The 16,021-nt window shown below is 44.7% G+C and overlaps 1 protein-coding gene across 2 annotated transcripts in view; it reads right to left on the bottom strand.

Annotated features, from left to right (window-relative positions):
* Positions 1-15,518, bottom strand: part of loxl2b (lysyl oxidase-like 2b) — a 30,450-nt gene extending 14,932 nt beyond the window's left edge. The window contains exons 1-4 of one of the 2 annotated variants that reach the window (XM_037099154.1): positions 14,853-15,518; positions 11,300-11,662; positions 10,803-10,978; positions 1,118-1,329 (exon numbers count right to left, since the gene is read on the bottom strand). In XM_037099154.1, coding sequence (XP_036955049.1) covers positions 1,118-1,329; positions 10,803-10,978; positions 11,300-11,651 — 740 coding nt within the window. In that variant the 5' untranslated portion in view covers positions 11,652-11,662; positions 14,853-15,518. Of the gene's footprint in view, positions 1-1,117; positions 1,330-1,802; positions 1,938-10,802; positions 10,979-11,299; positions 11,663-14,852 lie in introns of those variants that run through there. The other variant, XM_037099155.1, reaches the window with a different exon arrangement.
* Positions 15,519-16,021: the final 503 nt, after the last annotated feature.

The raw sequence follows: 16,021 nt of genomic DNA, 5'->3' as shown, positions 1-16,021 counted from the left end.
ATCAAGATTTATATCTTTCAGCGGACGCTAACGCATTACGACAGCTGAGTGGAACGCACTGATGCTGGATATACAGGAGTCGGGTCGGGTTTTAAGGTATGCGGGTCCGTGATGTCAAGCGTGAAAATCCACACACAGAAGGATCTGTGGTTAGTCCAACGAGTTTAATGCTCATTTCACACTACGGTGGTAGTCTTCCTGAATTACAGCACATGGGTTTAGTTATATATCTGCTGTGAATTGAAGCAGGATTATTGTTACGAAACGTTTGTTTTGACCAAACTGAACCACGAAGGCTGCAAACCGAGGCTGCGTTACTTAAAGTGTGGAACAGACAAGAGGATCCCAGACTTCTGACCACATGGCACCCAAAAGCCCCAGAGGCCTATAGGAGGAGCCCACATTGTGGTATTGTGTTTACTTAAAGGTCCTATACTACGCTTATTGTTCAGGTTCATAGTCTTATTTTAAGCTCCTGCAGGAAAACGTGTACATGCTTTACTGGTCAAACACAAACTGTTTTTCTCACAGTGTCCATTTCTGCAGCATCTCTATTCACCCTCCGTCTGAACGCTCCGTTTTCGTGCCTGTCTCTTTAAGCACCCCAGTCTGCTCTGATTGGTCCTGCTTGGGGGCGACTGTATAGTTATGACATCACAGTCTTTTTAAGCCCTGACGCCTCGTTTAAAAGAACATTTTCTACATACAGGCTGTGGATTAAACGTTTTGATACCTTCACAGTACTTACAGAACATCTCGACCTGCATTATAATCAAATTAAAACACATCTCACTTTCTACGATCTGCTCAGCTTTAAAGTTGCACTTATTAATATTTTTTATGCTCCCTTTGGGTCAAAGGACGATAAGTAATGTGTGAGGTTGCTTGCTGCTTAATGATGAAAGCCCCATAGATTTACAAGCTGGTAGGTGAAGAAGGTCCGATAAACCCAGTGTGTGCCACCAGCTCCGCCCAAAAACAGCTGGTGAACATACCGGAGCGTTTAACAGCCGAAAAGCCAGATATTTGTCTGAGAAGGTGACTTATATCAGACTTGAGTTGATGGACAGAACGTAGCTTTCACATCCATTACTCTGATCACTACTTTATCACTCACTTGTAGACTCTGGCGTTGTACTTCCTCTCCCCGGGGAAGCCGAACATGCCACAGATGACTCGGCTGTTCAGCTGGTTCCACTCGCTGTTACAGATCTGCTTCCATTTGCCGCCATCCTTGACCTCGACGTAGCCCTCCGTCACAGGGATCCGCTTCCGGTACGATGACAGGATGGCTCGAATGCGGACGTCCTCGACTTGAATATCAAGGTTCTGTCGACGAAAAAAAAAAATTGTATATGTAAGAATTTCAGTTGGAAACATTAAAAAATGATCAACAGAATTTGAAGAAATAACATTTTTGATGCTACGACACCTAACAGAGCTGTCTACTGATGTTAGCATGCTAACCAGTTAGCTCAAGAAAGCCCTGGTCCAAAGCTCCCTGCAGTGTAAACACCAGCACACCCCTGATATCCTGAACTCACAATCCGTACCACTAGCTGCACTGCTAACTGAGCTACATAGCTAATGGCAGTTACAGTTAGATATACGGAGATATATTATCAATAGGTGGCCATTTTTTTACATTTTGCACCTTTAATCAGAGAAGTAAAAAATATTAAACCAATTTCTGTTGTTGACAAACTGCATGTTTGTTCGAGGATTATATTAGTTTTGCACAGGGTGATTTTTCCATCTGATGTAATGTAAACAGGCGCAACATATACATTAACCCGTCTTACATAACATGCAGTCAAAGACCCTCATCGCCCCCCATCAAGGCTGCAACCGCAGCCGCTCAGCTCTGCGTGCGCCGCTCGTAAACATTCTCCAGGCTGCTCGAACATCCATTTTTACAGTTAATCACCTTGTTAATGCTGAACACCCTGACAGGCTGCCGCGCTGCAGATTGTTGTCTTTTAAAAAAGGTATCAAAGTGTTTCCAGGGTGACACGTGAAGCACATGTAAAGGTGTCAGTACAGGAAAAAAATGCACAGACTCAGCACTGTGAGCGCACGTGGAGCGAGCAGCAGTTAAAGAAGGTGGCATTTCTTTCAGACTGCAGACTTCCGCAGCACAGGACGGCACGCAGACCCAAACTGAAGACAACGAGTCAGTTTGTGTTGAATTGCACGAGATCCTCCTCGGTTCACTCTTGGACTCCAGTGGTGTCAATCTCTGTCTTTGTCTTCTTGGTTGCCAACGTTAGGGGGGATGTCAAAGTCCGAAACAGGATCCAGAAAGTCCAAGATTGGGACTGGCACGTCCTTTTGTCCCTGAAAATCTGGAAATACATTTTGTGTAATAGGCGTATTTAATATTTTCTCTCCTGTCCTTCTCACGTTTCCCACCGACTTTTCTCAAAAATCAGATTTCTAAGGAGAGACGGAGGGAGCGGTCATGTCGCACAGTGACGCCAGAAGCGTAATTAAAGCTGGGAGCTTCGTGCACATAATGTTAAACCGGTGTGCGGTTTTATGCTTTTTTAGTGTCTATATTTGGCAAATGATGACTGTAAACCCCACAAGTAAGTGGCTGTTTGTGCTGTGATACGATGACATGAGTAGATCAGGGCTCGAGCTCCTTGACCAAAGACACTCTGTCTCCAGGCGCGTATGGACGACTGCTGCTCCCTCAGGATGGGTGAGACGCAGAGTACCAGGTTCACTGTGTTCCACATTGATCAAATGATAATCCCGTCGACTGTCACAGTCCACAAACAGGGGAAAAGGAGTCGACAGGGGCGGTGAAGGGACAGTCAGGGAGTGAATCCAGAGCCAAAAGTGTCTGATGGACTGAACTGTCACCACAAACGCTGCATTAATTATTTACATTTATTATTCAGAGCATTCACAAAAATCACTTAAAACCAGCAGCGAGAGGTGTGTAGTAACATTTATCACTGATGTATCACTGTATTTTCATTCTAATACACCCAGAACTGTTTGACGGTGCAGCAGTGCTCAGTTACTTTCACTGAACTGTATAAAATGTATATCAGTCCACCAGTGAAACATGGAGGACTTTATAAAGTGTGTTTAAAATCTTTGTTTGTGCTTTAAACTGATGGAGAGCCGATGACTGTACGTGCAGAGAAAACTCCTGTGGGTGTCTGAACAGAACTTCGTCTGTGGCCTTTTCTGCTCGCCGGCAGTGTGGAGGCTGTCAAAACTCAGCTCAGAGGATTTTTTTCCTCTTGGACTTTTTTTTGCAGGGATTAAATAAACATTTTCCTCTCCCATAGACCAAACCCACATTCTTGTGCTACGTGACAGTGCAGGCGGAGGGGAGGGAGCTCAGTCTGGCTGGCTGTGTGTGGTGGTGGTGTTGGGGGGGGAGAAACGTTGCCTCGCTCAACAGATGGGCTGGTACAGACTCCTCTCATATACAGCCAAGAGGAACCTAGACATCAAATAATGAGAAAGTAGGGTTTCCCAAATTGGCATTTTGCTGCCGGAGAAGGGCCGATGCCACCGGAGTGAAAACTACCAATCATCAGTCTCTCTGCTATTTTCTCCCAGAGATAAACCACATTAATCACTGTGGTCAGGGGCAGCGAGGCAGTCTGGACTGCAGAGGATGTAAAACTCTACGCAGGCTTAAATCACAGAACATGATAATGAGACGACGGTGACCGTGTCTGCTGGTTTGCTGCATGTAACGCTACATGACTCGGTGGCTGACATGCGGAAAAACAAGTTAGAGCCGAACGTTGGGATCCAGATTGTTCAAACAACCAAACAAGACGCCGGGGTTCTAAGGAACACCGCTACGGACCGGGTCAAGATCATAGATCGAGATGGAACGTCTGATAAACACAGAAACAAAACACTTCAACAGAGGAGTCTAGATCTCGTTCAGATAAACAACGTCCACTCCAAACTCTAAACTGTGCGTATAAGAGACAACTTATATAAGAGCCTGAGAACAGCAGCTGTGTTCAGAGTTGAGATCGTCCTCACGTGTCTCTTTATCGGACAAAAACGGGTATTTGAGAGCAGAAAAGAAGACATTTCTAACATGTGTGTCTTGTTTCCAGCACACTCTGGGGAAAGAAGGGGGGCCTTTCCTGAGTCTTTGCTTGTCCAGGATGAAAAGTAGCACAGATGGAAAAGCCATCAGTGGGATGAGTTGTACGGGGAGAGGTTAGAGGAGCCTCAATCTGCTGCAGCGCCGCTCTGATTCACAGAGGCTACGGCGAGGTTTTGTAATACACATTTTTCTACACGAGCTTCTTTACTACTTCGAGCCCTCATTCCTTCAGCTTTGGGTTACCGCTACGCCATGGTAGGGTGATCCCTTTTGCTTCCATACGCGGAAATGAAACCAAAGGTACAAGCTGCAAACTCTTTTATTCCTAAAACACTGCAGCTGTCGTGAAACATTAAATTCGAAATGGAAAGAAAACAGTGACTGAAGGATGTTAGCTTACAGCTGCAGACATGGAGCAACTTTAGCACTTATCTGGAGTCCAGTCTGTTTCTGGTCTCTAGAAATGAAGAAATTAAAGCATTTAGCTCTGTCGCTAGCTGCTAACTGTGTCGGTCTGCTGCTTGCATGTGTTACAGACCAGGATAATCGGCTTAGCCTTGCCGAGTGACCACATGCGGTACTAAAGATGTTATTTGCTCATGAATTTAATTTCTTTTCATTCTCATTTTGCGGTCGAGCTGTACGGAGCCATTTTTTTTGTTGTTGTTTTAAAACAACCCCGATTACTTCAGCTGAACGCTGCGATGCCGTTCTGATGTGAAGCTCCAGATTTGCTTTGTGAACTATGAAACTTCGTCAGACTTCCATCAGCATGAGGTGAACTGTTCCTTTAAGGGGTCGGGACAGAATCCACAACCAGTCTGAGTGAGCCAGGAGGGTGTTTCCAAAATTAAAGACAGATTAAAACAAAGCAGCATGATTGAAGGAATATTCATCTTTTTCTTCCTCTCAGCTGGAAAACTAACAATGCTGAGATCAGGAACCTGTTTGTGTTAAACATGAACAGAAGTCTCGTGCTGTTTGTTACGTGTTAACAAAGCTGAAGGGGCCGGTTCCCTCCAGCGACACCACGATGAAGGGGGTCGGGCCAGAGCCAGAGAAGGTCCATCGACACTTCCAGTCCTGGTCACTTATTTAAACCACATGTCTAAACATCTTAAATATAAAATATAAGCACCCTGCATATTAACAAGCTGTTGCTTTGGTTACCATATCTCGCTCGTAGTCGTGTGATTACTAGAGAAAAGATTGAACCCAGAATAATACCAGAGGTTTTAGTTACACAGTATATAACTCCTGTGGTCCACAGTGCAGCACAGACCACATCTGCCAGCAAAAAAAATGGGAGAGTGGAAGGAGTTCAGGAACATATGGTTCCAATAGAGGTCCTCAGCAGCGCTCTGCCAGCAGAAATCACCTCACATCCACTGCAAAATACCAAGAAACTGGGTTCATGTGCAGTGTGGTGTGAGACCTCATTCTGTGGGTTTCAACAAGCCTGCAGTCGGTTTCTGTTTTCAGGTATTTTCTGTCGTCGACACATTCGTCGCTGTATGAAAACGTGTAATTAACACACAGTCTTTTTTTCTTGTTTATCGCACCGGCTACGATACAAATTGAGGATAATTCTTTTTTTTACGGAGACAGTGTTCTCAGAACGCAGACAAAAGCTGTGCGACAGTGTGAGATTCCTCCTTCAGACCCCTTAAAAAGAGGCTTTTTGTTAACAAAATGGAAGCAGATGTTTCAACAAGTCGTGACAAACTCACGCTGGAGCGTAAATTACCAAAGACAATGATTTAATGGAAATGAGCTGCTCATAAATGGCATTAAAGCTGAATTCACATGAAAAACACACTCGGGGGGGGAAGTGATTCAGAGTACAGGGATTTGGAGGGTGGTTCTACCAATCTGGTTTTTAGTTTTTTCAAAATAAAAGTTCTCAAACCTGTTTGAACTGAGAAAGCTTACAGAGCGACAGGGAGCGTGAGGAATCTGAATCAGAAGACAAAGATCTTTTTATGCCTTCAAACACTGAATAAACAAACTCTCTTGGTTTTCATGACGGAATAAACAGTTTGGCGGACCCTGCCACCATTCATCTCTTCAGTTACAGTCGTCAAAGCTGATGAACAGCTGTCAGTGTAACGTACACACCAAATCCACCCTGTAGTTTTTGCTGCGTGATGTAAAAATTTGGCCGTCATAAAAACTTTAAGTCTGAGTCACAATCAGTTCTTTAGACTTCTGAGACTGAATTTGAAAAGATGTGTAAAATTCCATTGTCAGACTGCAGCTCGTGCACACCTTCAGGTCGACAGGTGCGTAGGAGAAGACAGAAGGGTGACGAAATCAGGAAAAAGACTCCCGCACACTTTCTACTTCAATTGCAGTTAAGTTGCAAGAGAAGTGGACAGTGTGTGGGAGTGTTTTTTCTTAAAATGATATTGTAAAAAGTAAAATTTTGAACCCTGTTGGGACGGCACTCATCACTAGCAAACGTTGAAAAAGTGTCTAAAAGAGACGTTGGACTGACAACTTTCGAACAGGTTTTTGTTCAGAGGGGGGGCTCTGATACCGACACCAGAATCCGAAATGGCTCCTATACCGCCTTAAATGCTGGATTTATTACTGACTTATTGAACAGTGTGTCAGAAGTTAATTGGACCCTGCTACTTCCCAGCACAAGTAACCAGTATTAGTTAAGAAAGTACGGTAATAACGTTACAACTTTCATGTCCAACAATGAACTTCAAAGCTGAGTTTTAAACATAAATCAAACTGTATACATGGTCAGGGATCCCGCGACACCCGCGACACATGGTGCACATTGTGGCAGAGAAACAAAAGGAGAGCAGCTGCGGAGGAGAGCCGTAAAATAAAAATGACAACACTGCATTCCTCTCTCACAACGCAGCCAATTAATGGTGACAGATCTGTTCTGCACATGGACATAAAACCAGTCGGAGCAATCAAAGGGATTACTTCCTTTGACATGATGCCTGTTTGTCAGCCGTAAAGATCAGACTGTACTCTTAACTGTCTTAACGCAGACAAGAAGACCTGCAAATCCACATTTCCTACTTTGGCGCAACTTAATTCCAGAGCTTGTGAAAGCAGGCTCGGCCCCCGGAGTCAGATCCTCGGCTCGCACTGATGTCAGATGGAGCGCTTAATTTTAGTCTCCAGGGGCTAAACATCCGCCTGCGTTTTGCACCGTGGGAATGTGATGCCTCGGGTTGAAAACCTTTACCTAGCTGGAGAAACACCTAACAGCTAGGTGGAGAGGGAAAAAAAAAAGATTAAATAGTTAAAAGCATTTTTGAGATGGTGACACAAAGAGCGGCCCGGTATTAATCCCACATCACAGTACTAACACGCTGTAGGGCTGACAAGGCAATTTACAGCACCGCGCCACGATTCAGGGAGGTTTACAGGGAGGAGAGCGGAAGATTTGACCTGAAGGCCCTCAGAGGGGGAAAAAATGACTGCAGAGAGGAAAATGGGAGCTGTAAACTCTGCTTGGGGTTGAATTCATGGCTGCTTGTAATCTGCTTATGAGAGAGGGAGAGAGGAGGAGAGGAAGGAGGGGAAGGGAGAGAAAAGCTGCAGTCGAAGAAGAAAAAAAAAATAAAGAAATAGAGATGAAATGCATTTGGAGAGGCGAGCTTTGGTTCAGCTAATCCCCACAGCCAGATTACATCGCTACCTGTTCGAGCACGACAACCGCACAAAAGATTCGTCAGAGCAAACTAACAGAGCGAAGCAGCGCGGGGACGCGGCCCGCAGGCTTCTTCTTCTACCATCCAAACGAGCTGCGATTACATGTTGTGCTGGCTCTCAGTAAAGATGAGAACCGGTGATCTGGTATTAGTTTCTGAAAAAAAAACCACCACAAAATCACCCACTAAAACATAAATACAGACATCTGGTTGTTCTGCCCAATCAGCTCAGTTTACAATGACTTAAAGGAACAGCTCACCCAAATATAAAACGCAGGTCATTATCAAAGGTCCACTGGGTCATTTTATAGTCTCTGTTCGATGAAATTACTTCCATCTATACAACATGAGAAAAAAAACTTCATGGAGATGTGGAGGAAGAGGAAAGAAGCTGAACTGAAGTCTTTACGAATCAAACTTAAGCACACAGACCTGCACAGAAATGATCTGAAGGTTTAAACTTTAAGCACAAATCCAAGAGTCTCTCTCATAACGTCCCTGCTGACTGTGAGTCCACAAACATTAGAACCCTCTTTCTCCCCCTTTTTTAAAACCATTTGATGACTTTTAATTGCGGACGTTTGAACCAAAAGAGGGCTACGATTACAATACTCAGCCTTAATTACATCCCTCTGGCTTTTCTTCACAGCTGACAGACATTTCTGTAGTGCTCCATTGTGTAGCCGGCCTCCACATCAGTTGACATTTTCCCCCCATAAAATCAAACGACTAACAATATTCCTCTTTCACACACTTCTCCTCACACGCCTCTAACGGTTGTTTTTGTCCCTGTTCTGAGCGTTGACCTGGATAAACCAGGCTGAGGATCCTGACTGCATCACTGTTCGTATGATCCGGATAAACGGGGCAGCCTTGTTGCTCCAGCGTGGAAAGGGGGCGATGCCAAACATCACATTTCATAAAACCCTGGAATTTTTTTCTTCATGTTGAAATTGGTTGGAAGTGGAATGTGATGCAGTCGCGTGATCGCCGGTCAGACCTCACCAGCCCTCCGCAGCCGCTCCTGCATCCGCTGAAATGTCGAGGCGAGGCAAGAATACTTCCTCAAAACACGACAGCGGTACGTAAATAAACAGCGAGGAGACACTGGGTGCCAATCTGTGTTAAATATACACAGCGTGCCAGTTCACAAGTCGCTCAAAGAAAACTGGCGATGCTTAAAAAATGTAACACTTGCAACGATGCAGGAAGACAAAGCAGTCACAGAGAGGAATCTGAGTGCACGGGGTCGAAGGTCAGCGACACGTGCATGCCTGGCTTCGTGTTTCACCTCCCTCTGAGCTCACTCTCTGGGTATTTCCTCAGACCTGGACTGGCTGCTCGTTGTTCTGAGCTCACCACCACCTGAAGAGGCAGCGGCGCCTCTGTATGTTGGCTCCTGAGCACTCCGAGAGCCCACTAATCATCCTATACCACAAAACCCCAGCGACATGTCGTCATGGCTGCCATAACTGCCCCGGGTGAGTCACCAGATTACCACTTCCAGATGATAAGGCCCGGCTGTGTGTGGCAGGAGGGGGGCCCGGTCTTATACAAACTCTGCGCCCACGTGCCTCCTTTCTGTGAATGGAAAAGCTGAGTCGGATTCTTTCAGGTTGATCCCAGCTTGACTCCAGACGTCTAGACCTCTCCAGCCGCGCTCCTCGGAGAATCATAATCTGTACAGTTTGTCCTTAAAGTCAGCGAGGTGCGTCCGCGAGTCTGTTTACAAGTCTCGAGGAGAACGACGGCGCTGTGCCACAAAAAAGCTGCACAGAAGGAACCGAATGTCAAGTGATGTCACGCGAGTCGGCCTCGGCAGCACCCTCAAGCCTTTACCACACTAGGAATTTCAGTTGCATTGTGGGTAAAGCAGGTTCCAGATCTTGACATGGAAGAAAATTGTGTGGAATAAAAAAAAAAAGATGGCACCACTGATTCCTCTTTCACACTTGAGAAACACCCATGAACAGCAGATATGGAGACACATTATCATTCATTTGGAGACTGACTTTAAGTCCCTTTTAGCTCCGTTTTTGGTCTCTACCAACTCTACCATGACTCTAGCTCCAGCTGTGTCTGTCAGGTAGAGATTCTGGAGCTATTTCTCAAAAAAACACAGGCGCCTGCTGTGGCTGAAAACATCAGAGCAGAGAGAGTGAATCTAAAACAGTTTAGTTGCAGCGAGGCGGCAGAACAGTGAGCTGAAACTCACTGCAGAGCTGAAGAGCTGCAGATTCAGGCAATCTTGGTTCCAAAAAAAAAGATGGAACGCTGTGTAAAAAATCAAATTAAAACAGAACACAATGACCTGCAAATCCTTTTCAACATATATCCAACTAAACACGGACAGAAACAAGATCCAGATAGACACAGTGAGAAGAACAACGGCATCCCAGCGTTTCTGGAATCAGGGTCGACAAACTCTGGAGTCAGAGAGAGTGATGTGATATTGTTGGGGACTCACTGGAGTGGGGTCAGGAAGAGGGACCGAGGCTGAGAGGCGGCTCTGCTCTGCAGTTTGCTCAGGACATTGGAATGTGGATTCATGAGGCCGGCACAGCGAGCAGAAAGATAACATTCTGCTGTTTGGTGGCAATTAGCTGGGAGCTTATTGGCCCGGCCCAGAGAGAAGAGGTTCAGCAGAGCCCGTCGATGATCCGACCAGACAACGCCGACACTTACGAGTGCAGCACACTAATAATTACCAGTTTAACTGCACTCTCACTGACACACTTTTACTGCAGGCTGTTCAGACAGGACTGTCATTAAAGCAGAAGGGTTATCGACTGTTTCCAGGCCAGAGAAAGGAAAGATTTATCATGTAAAGAGGCACAATGAGGACCCCTCTGTCTACTGAAACAACTGTATAATGCTTTCTGTGAATCTCTCGTCAAGTCTGAGAGAAAACTCTCAGTTTGAAACCTGCAAATGTGTGCAGAAAGTCTACAGTACAAACTGTGTGTGTGTGGAGTTTGAAAAGTGAGGGGCATCTACTGGGATTTCAGATTCCTGAGCATGTTTACCTCGACGTGGTTGGGCAGGGTGTTGACGAATTTGAATCCGGGGATCCTCTTGTCGCTGCACACAACGCCGACGTCTTCCGTGTGTTTGCAGTCTGACACACCGATCCCGTTGGAAGGACACAGAGCCAAGGTCCGCTCTTTGCCACTGCAGTGGAGATTGTCAAACCAGATGGGTCCTGAACCGGACAAAAGAGAAATCCATCAGTTCTTCCCTTGGGAGGAATTTTTCCCCTTCAGTAGTGGAAACAACAAAAGGAAAAAAAAAGATTTCTCATAAATGTGAAGCTAGTCTCTCTGAAAGCTGAGACACATTTTTACCATGAACCAGTTTTCTGTCAGTGATAGTCCAGAGAAGTCATAAACTAAAAGACCATGAGCAGGAGTGACATCGCTCTACTGGATGTTCAGCCAGTAGTGGCCTCACGTCAAAAACTGAGATGTTACACATTTCATTGTGAGGAAGATGATGCTGGAAAGCAGTGCGTTAGGACACCTACCGTCTCCTTTCCCATATTTCGCTGATGGTGACCAGGAGATGGCCTCCAGGTAGCCCAGCTCCCTGCACACCACCTGAGCAGCGTGGAGGTTGAAGTCGTCATCGCAGACGGTGCCCCATTCACCGTTGTAGAAAACCTCCACGCGGCCCTCGTTGTGTTTCCTCTTGTCTCCCGCCAGTCGGAGCTGAATCCTCGGCGTGTCCGGCGCCAGCTGCGGGGCGGTGTACTGCTCCGGTACCTCAGGGTCGGGGTAGCCCGGCGGGTAGCCGAGGTGTTCGTACTGGGCGAGGGCCAGTTCTAACAGCACCAACAGGAGGACGGTGCAGCGGGGCAGACGCTGGGTGGCCGGCATTTTGGTGGGAACTGATGACAGGATGAAAAGAGAGAGGAGCAGTCATTAACATTTCTTGGCTCCCGTCTCAGTTGGTTCTTCACAACGGTTCTTACTGTTTATTAGAAAGGAATCAGACCGAAGAACGATTACGAGAGGGAACATTAAAGAGGCTCTCTGGATACTTGGCACTTCCTCTTCCACTCTGACCTTCTGTTTTCACTGCCACCAATATTTCACCTATTAAAGGGGCATTGTGTAGTGTCAGAGAAGATATTTAAACTATGATATCACTGAGGTGATAATACAAACTCATTCTTCCAATAAGTGAATAAACAAGCTGCTCTCAGAGGAAAATAAGGTCCCAGAGCACTGTTTGAAGCTAGAAAGGTGGCAGGGTCCGCCACATGTAAACAAAGTAACATCAGTATAAACTGTGTTGTCCTTTAAGCTCAGTTTGTTTATTAGGACTGTTCAGCCGTGAAAACAAAGAGAGTTTGATTGTTTCGGTGACTGTCTGTTTCGGTGTGAAGACAAATATCAGACGATGAATGAAATGAGTCAAAATTTTGAGTTTATATTTCTTCTGCAAAACTACGTAGTGCACCTTTAACATCGCAAGTCAAGTTGGATCATGGAGAACAGAGCTGGTGGTAACACCTTACAGTAATATATTTCTTTTAGTGGTAACATAGTAAGATAACACGTTACTAATAATATTTCAGTAATGTATTACTACAGTAATGTCGTGTAGCTATTAGAATCCCTGTTATTGACTAATAATAACAACTCAGCCAAGCCTTTATGTTCTGTGTTCAGTCTGTGTGACTGAAACAATGAAGTCTAATCCTCCGAGCGCATTTTAATTCACAATCTTGAATCACACCATGTGTTCTTTGTTCTGTGGACTGCAATAAAAAGGCAGAGAAGAAGAGATGTTTGTCTCCTCATGTCATCACAGGCGACATTATAGAAGCTGCAGGTCTGTTTGTGTTTCATACGACTGAGCCTACAATTAAAAATATGTTCCTGTCTCATCATATATCAGACTGATCCTCTTTTTTGTTGAAAGTAACTACAAAGGAGTGCACTAAGTAATCTATTACTCTACGCAGACAGTAATATTGTAATGTAATATATTACTTTAAATTGGAGGTAACTAGTCATATGTATAATATCACGTTTTGAAAGTAACTTTTCCCAACACTGATGGAGCATCGTGACACCTCGGAGTGTCGGAGCTCACAGATGTTCTGGATTCCTCACTGCGCCCGCATCAACACCACAACCAGCAGCAACAAGCAGATGTTTCTGATGAGAAATCTCTGATAAACCCACTGAACGCTTCCTGCCCAGCGACAAACAGCAGGCAAAGTTAGCAACCTAGCTGAGGAACACAGTTAAAGGCTAAAAAAAACACCAGGGACCAGTGATGACTGGTATTAGTTTCTGTGCAGCTGAGGGACAGAGGATCAACCTTAAATGTCTTAAATGGAAATGGAAACATTTCTCTAGGTGGCGAATAATTATGTTGATATATCTTTGAGAGAGTTGTACAGACGACTGTGTGTCAGGAGGTGATCAGGAGCAGATTTCTTTGAGTTACTTTCAGAAAACGAGTCGAGGGAAAGGTGGGCTGAACCCGACACCTGCAGGGTGATGTAACGCCAGACTCCCACTGATCCACGTGAGGACCAACACTGCTGCCTTTAAGGAAAAGTAATACATCACGATTCCAAGTCCAAACACTGATATAAACAAGAGCTCACACTGTTTCCACAACTTATTAAGTGTTAGAAGTTTTAAAATCTCATGCTGTTGTGTAAAAAACATCTGGCAGAAGACGGATGATCCCTTCAGCTGCAGGGTTCCTGCTCTGCTCGCTGTAACGTGGCAGTGGTTACACAAGCTAGAAACAACACACACATTACAGAATGAGCAGATGGAATGAAGCCGTCGGCCTCTCGGTCTGCCTGCAATGTGTCCCAGCAGCAGCAGCGGTGTCATTAGGGAGCATCTTCGGCGAGCACATCAACAACTGAGGTTCGGCTCAAGGCAATGCACGCACATCTGCACTGTGTCACCACGAGCTCCAAGCATGAAGAGTCGACATAAAGACACGACGAGGACCGTCAGCACCGCCTCATCGCACAGGGCAACACATCCATGACGCACCAGCTCCACTTTACTCTCAGCACAAAGCAAAATATGAAGAAACCTCTGCTGCCGTCTGCTGCTTCTAAATACTGACAGATCTTTCTGTATTTTCAGACAACTGCAGCTGAACCCTTCTTTTTACCCACCACCCTGTAAAGAAGCTCACACCTGCCTTCACCTTCATGCAAGTCAGACACACGGATCCCACCTGCTGCTGCTGCTGCTGCAGGGGATCAATGCTTTGGTTGAAAAGGTCAGAATATCAGTTTAATGTAAAGTCAGCTGCTCTACTCGATGCCCTTTTCTCAGAGGAGAGTCTCACCGAGACTCTGTAACACTTCCTCTATTCCACATAACTTCTACTTCAGCCTGACCGACACAAGCAGAACAAAGAACCTCCTTCATGTGAGGGACAGAAGATCGTACTGCTGCATGTAGATACAATAAAAAGATCTATAATCATGCAACTTATGTCTGATGATGCAACTAATGATTACTTGCATTGTCAAGTCCTCTAACTGGATCGAATTAACATTCAGTCAAGAAAATGACAGAAACTTGTGAAATGAAGCTTATTACAGCGTCCTGGAGGCCGAGGTGACACGATCAGATCAGTTCACTTGGTCTTGATGTCAGAAATGCAGCAAATCTTCACTATGACTTTCAGGACATTTTTGCTCGACAAAGAAATAAGTCCATAATCAAAGTGTATCTTCTGACTTTTGACTCATTATGCATCCACTGTAGAACACCTATAATACATTAATTGACTGACAGACATGATTAAATGATTAAACACCAGAGGACAGAAGTTTTCCAGAACTCCAGCTCACATTTCATCCTGAACAACTCCTGATAAAACACAGATTTCAGACAGTCTCCTGACACAAAGACACTCAGCACTCCTGACCACCACTGATCTGAAGTCAGTCTCCACACAGAGACTCTGCTCAGCTGACTGTCGCATATTTCTCAGGCTCCTGTTAAACTTACTTGCACACACACACACACACACACACACACACACACACACACACACACACACACACACACACACACACTTACTGTGGCTCAGTGTGAAGGGACCAGAGTCTGTAAGTCAGCTGCTGCTTCTTCTTCTTCCTCTTCTTCTTCTTCGCTCTCTGGAAACTTTCACTCCCTCTCATGTTAACAGCAGGCTCGGGTCCGGAGCTGCGCTGGCCCCGCCCACTGACGCCCACCTTTTTAACGATGACCTCACCGGAGATGGCCCGGGACGTGGAAACAATGGATCCGACCTGAACCCGAACTCAGCAGGACAACGCTGCCTCTGAAGAGACCATGTACAAATAAATAACTGAGATGAGACGTCGGGAGAATAAGACTTTGTATTCTGGCGTCATTAACTGTAGGGCCATACTAAGAGGGAAACATTCAAAGAAATTACGAGAATAAAGTCGTAATATTACAAGAATAAAGTCTTAATATTAAGAGAATAAAGTCGGAATAATACGAGAATAATGTTATAATAAAAAGGTCGTTTTAATGAGAAAAACGCTTCCTGGAGTTATCAAGATCTGACGTGACCACTTCTGTCTTCGAAACAGACACAATCGTTTAAAAGTCCCGATACTGATGATAATTTGATGCTGATGAGCCAAAAGAATAAGTATTTTCTTAATTGTGAAACCGATACTAAAGTTCAGAGTTCTCATGAATTTACTACTTTTTCTCGTAATATTATGACTTTATTCTCTTATTCTGGCCCTAATACTCCGTCGTATTTAATGGATTTGTTTGAGAATTTTTTAAAAAAAATAGGTAAAGTTAAAGGAGCATTATGTAGTTTTGCAGAAGAAAACTCAACAAACTCTCTCTCTACTTTAAACCATTTACACAAGTCATTTTTATTTTAAAGATTTGCAAATGTCATTCTCTTAAAGAAGCGTTATGTAGTTTTGGTTATGAGAAATGTTAATCAAACCTTATCAAACTAAATAACCAGCCTCTCTTTGTTTTCATGACTGAATAAACAAACTAATCTTAAAGGACATTGTGTTTAACTTTGTGTAAATGTGGCGGACCCTGCCACCTTTCTAGCTTCAAACAGTGTTCTCCCACCTTGTTTTCCTCTGAGAACAGCTTGTTTATTCTGAGTGTTACCTCATTAATACTGTAAATAATAAAAAAGGTTAGGTTCTGTTTAAGTGGCTTCTAACTGAATCTCTTTATTAGTTTCACTTTCTAACATCTGC

The sequence above is a fragment of the Acanthopagrus latus genome, chromosome 5 (genome assembly GCF_904848185.1).
Source record: "Acanthopagrus latus isolate v.2019 chromosome 5, fAcaLat1.1, whole genome shotgun sequence".
NCBI classification, from domain to species: Eukaryota; Metazoa; Chordata; class Actinopteri; order Spariformes; family Sparidae; genus Acanthopagrus; species Acanthopagrus latus.
This window is presented reverse-complemented; position numbering and strand designations above follow the sequence as displayed.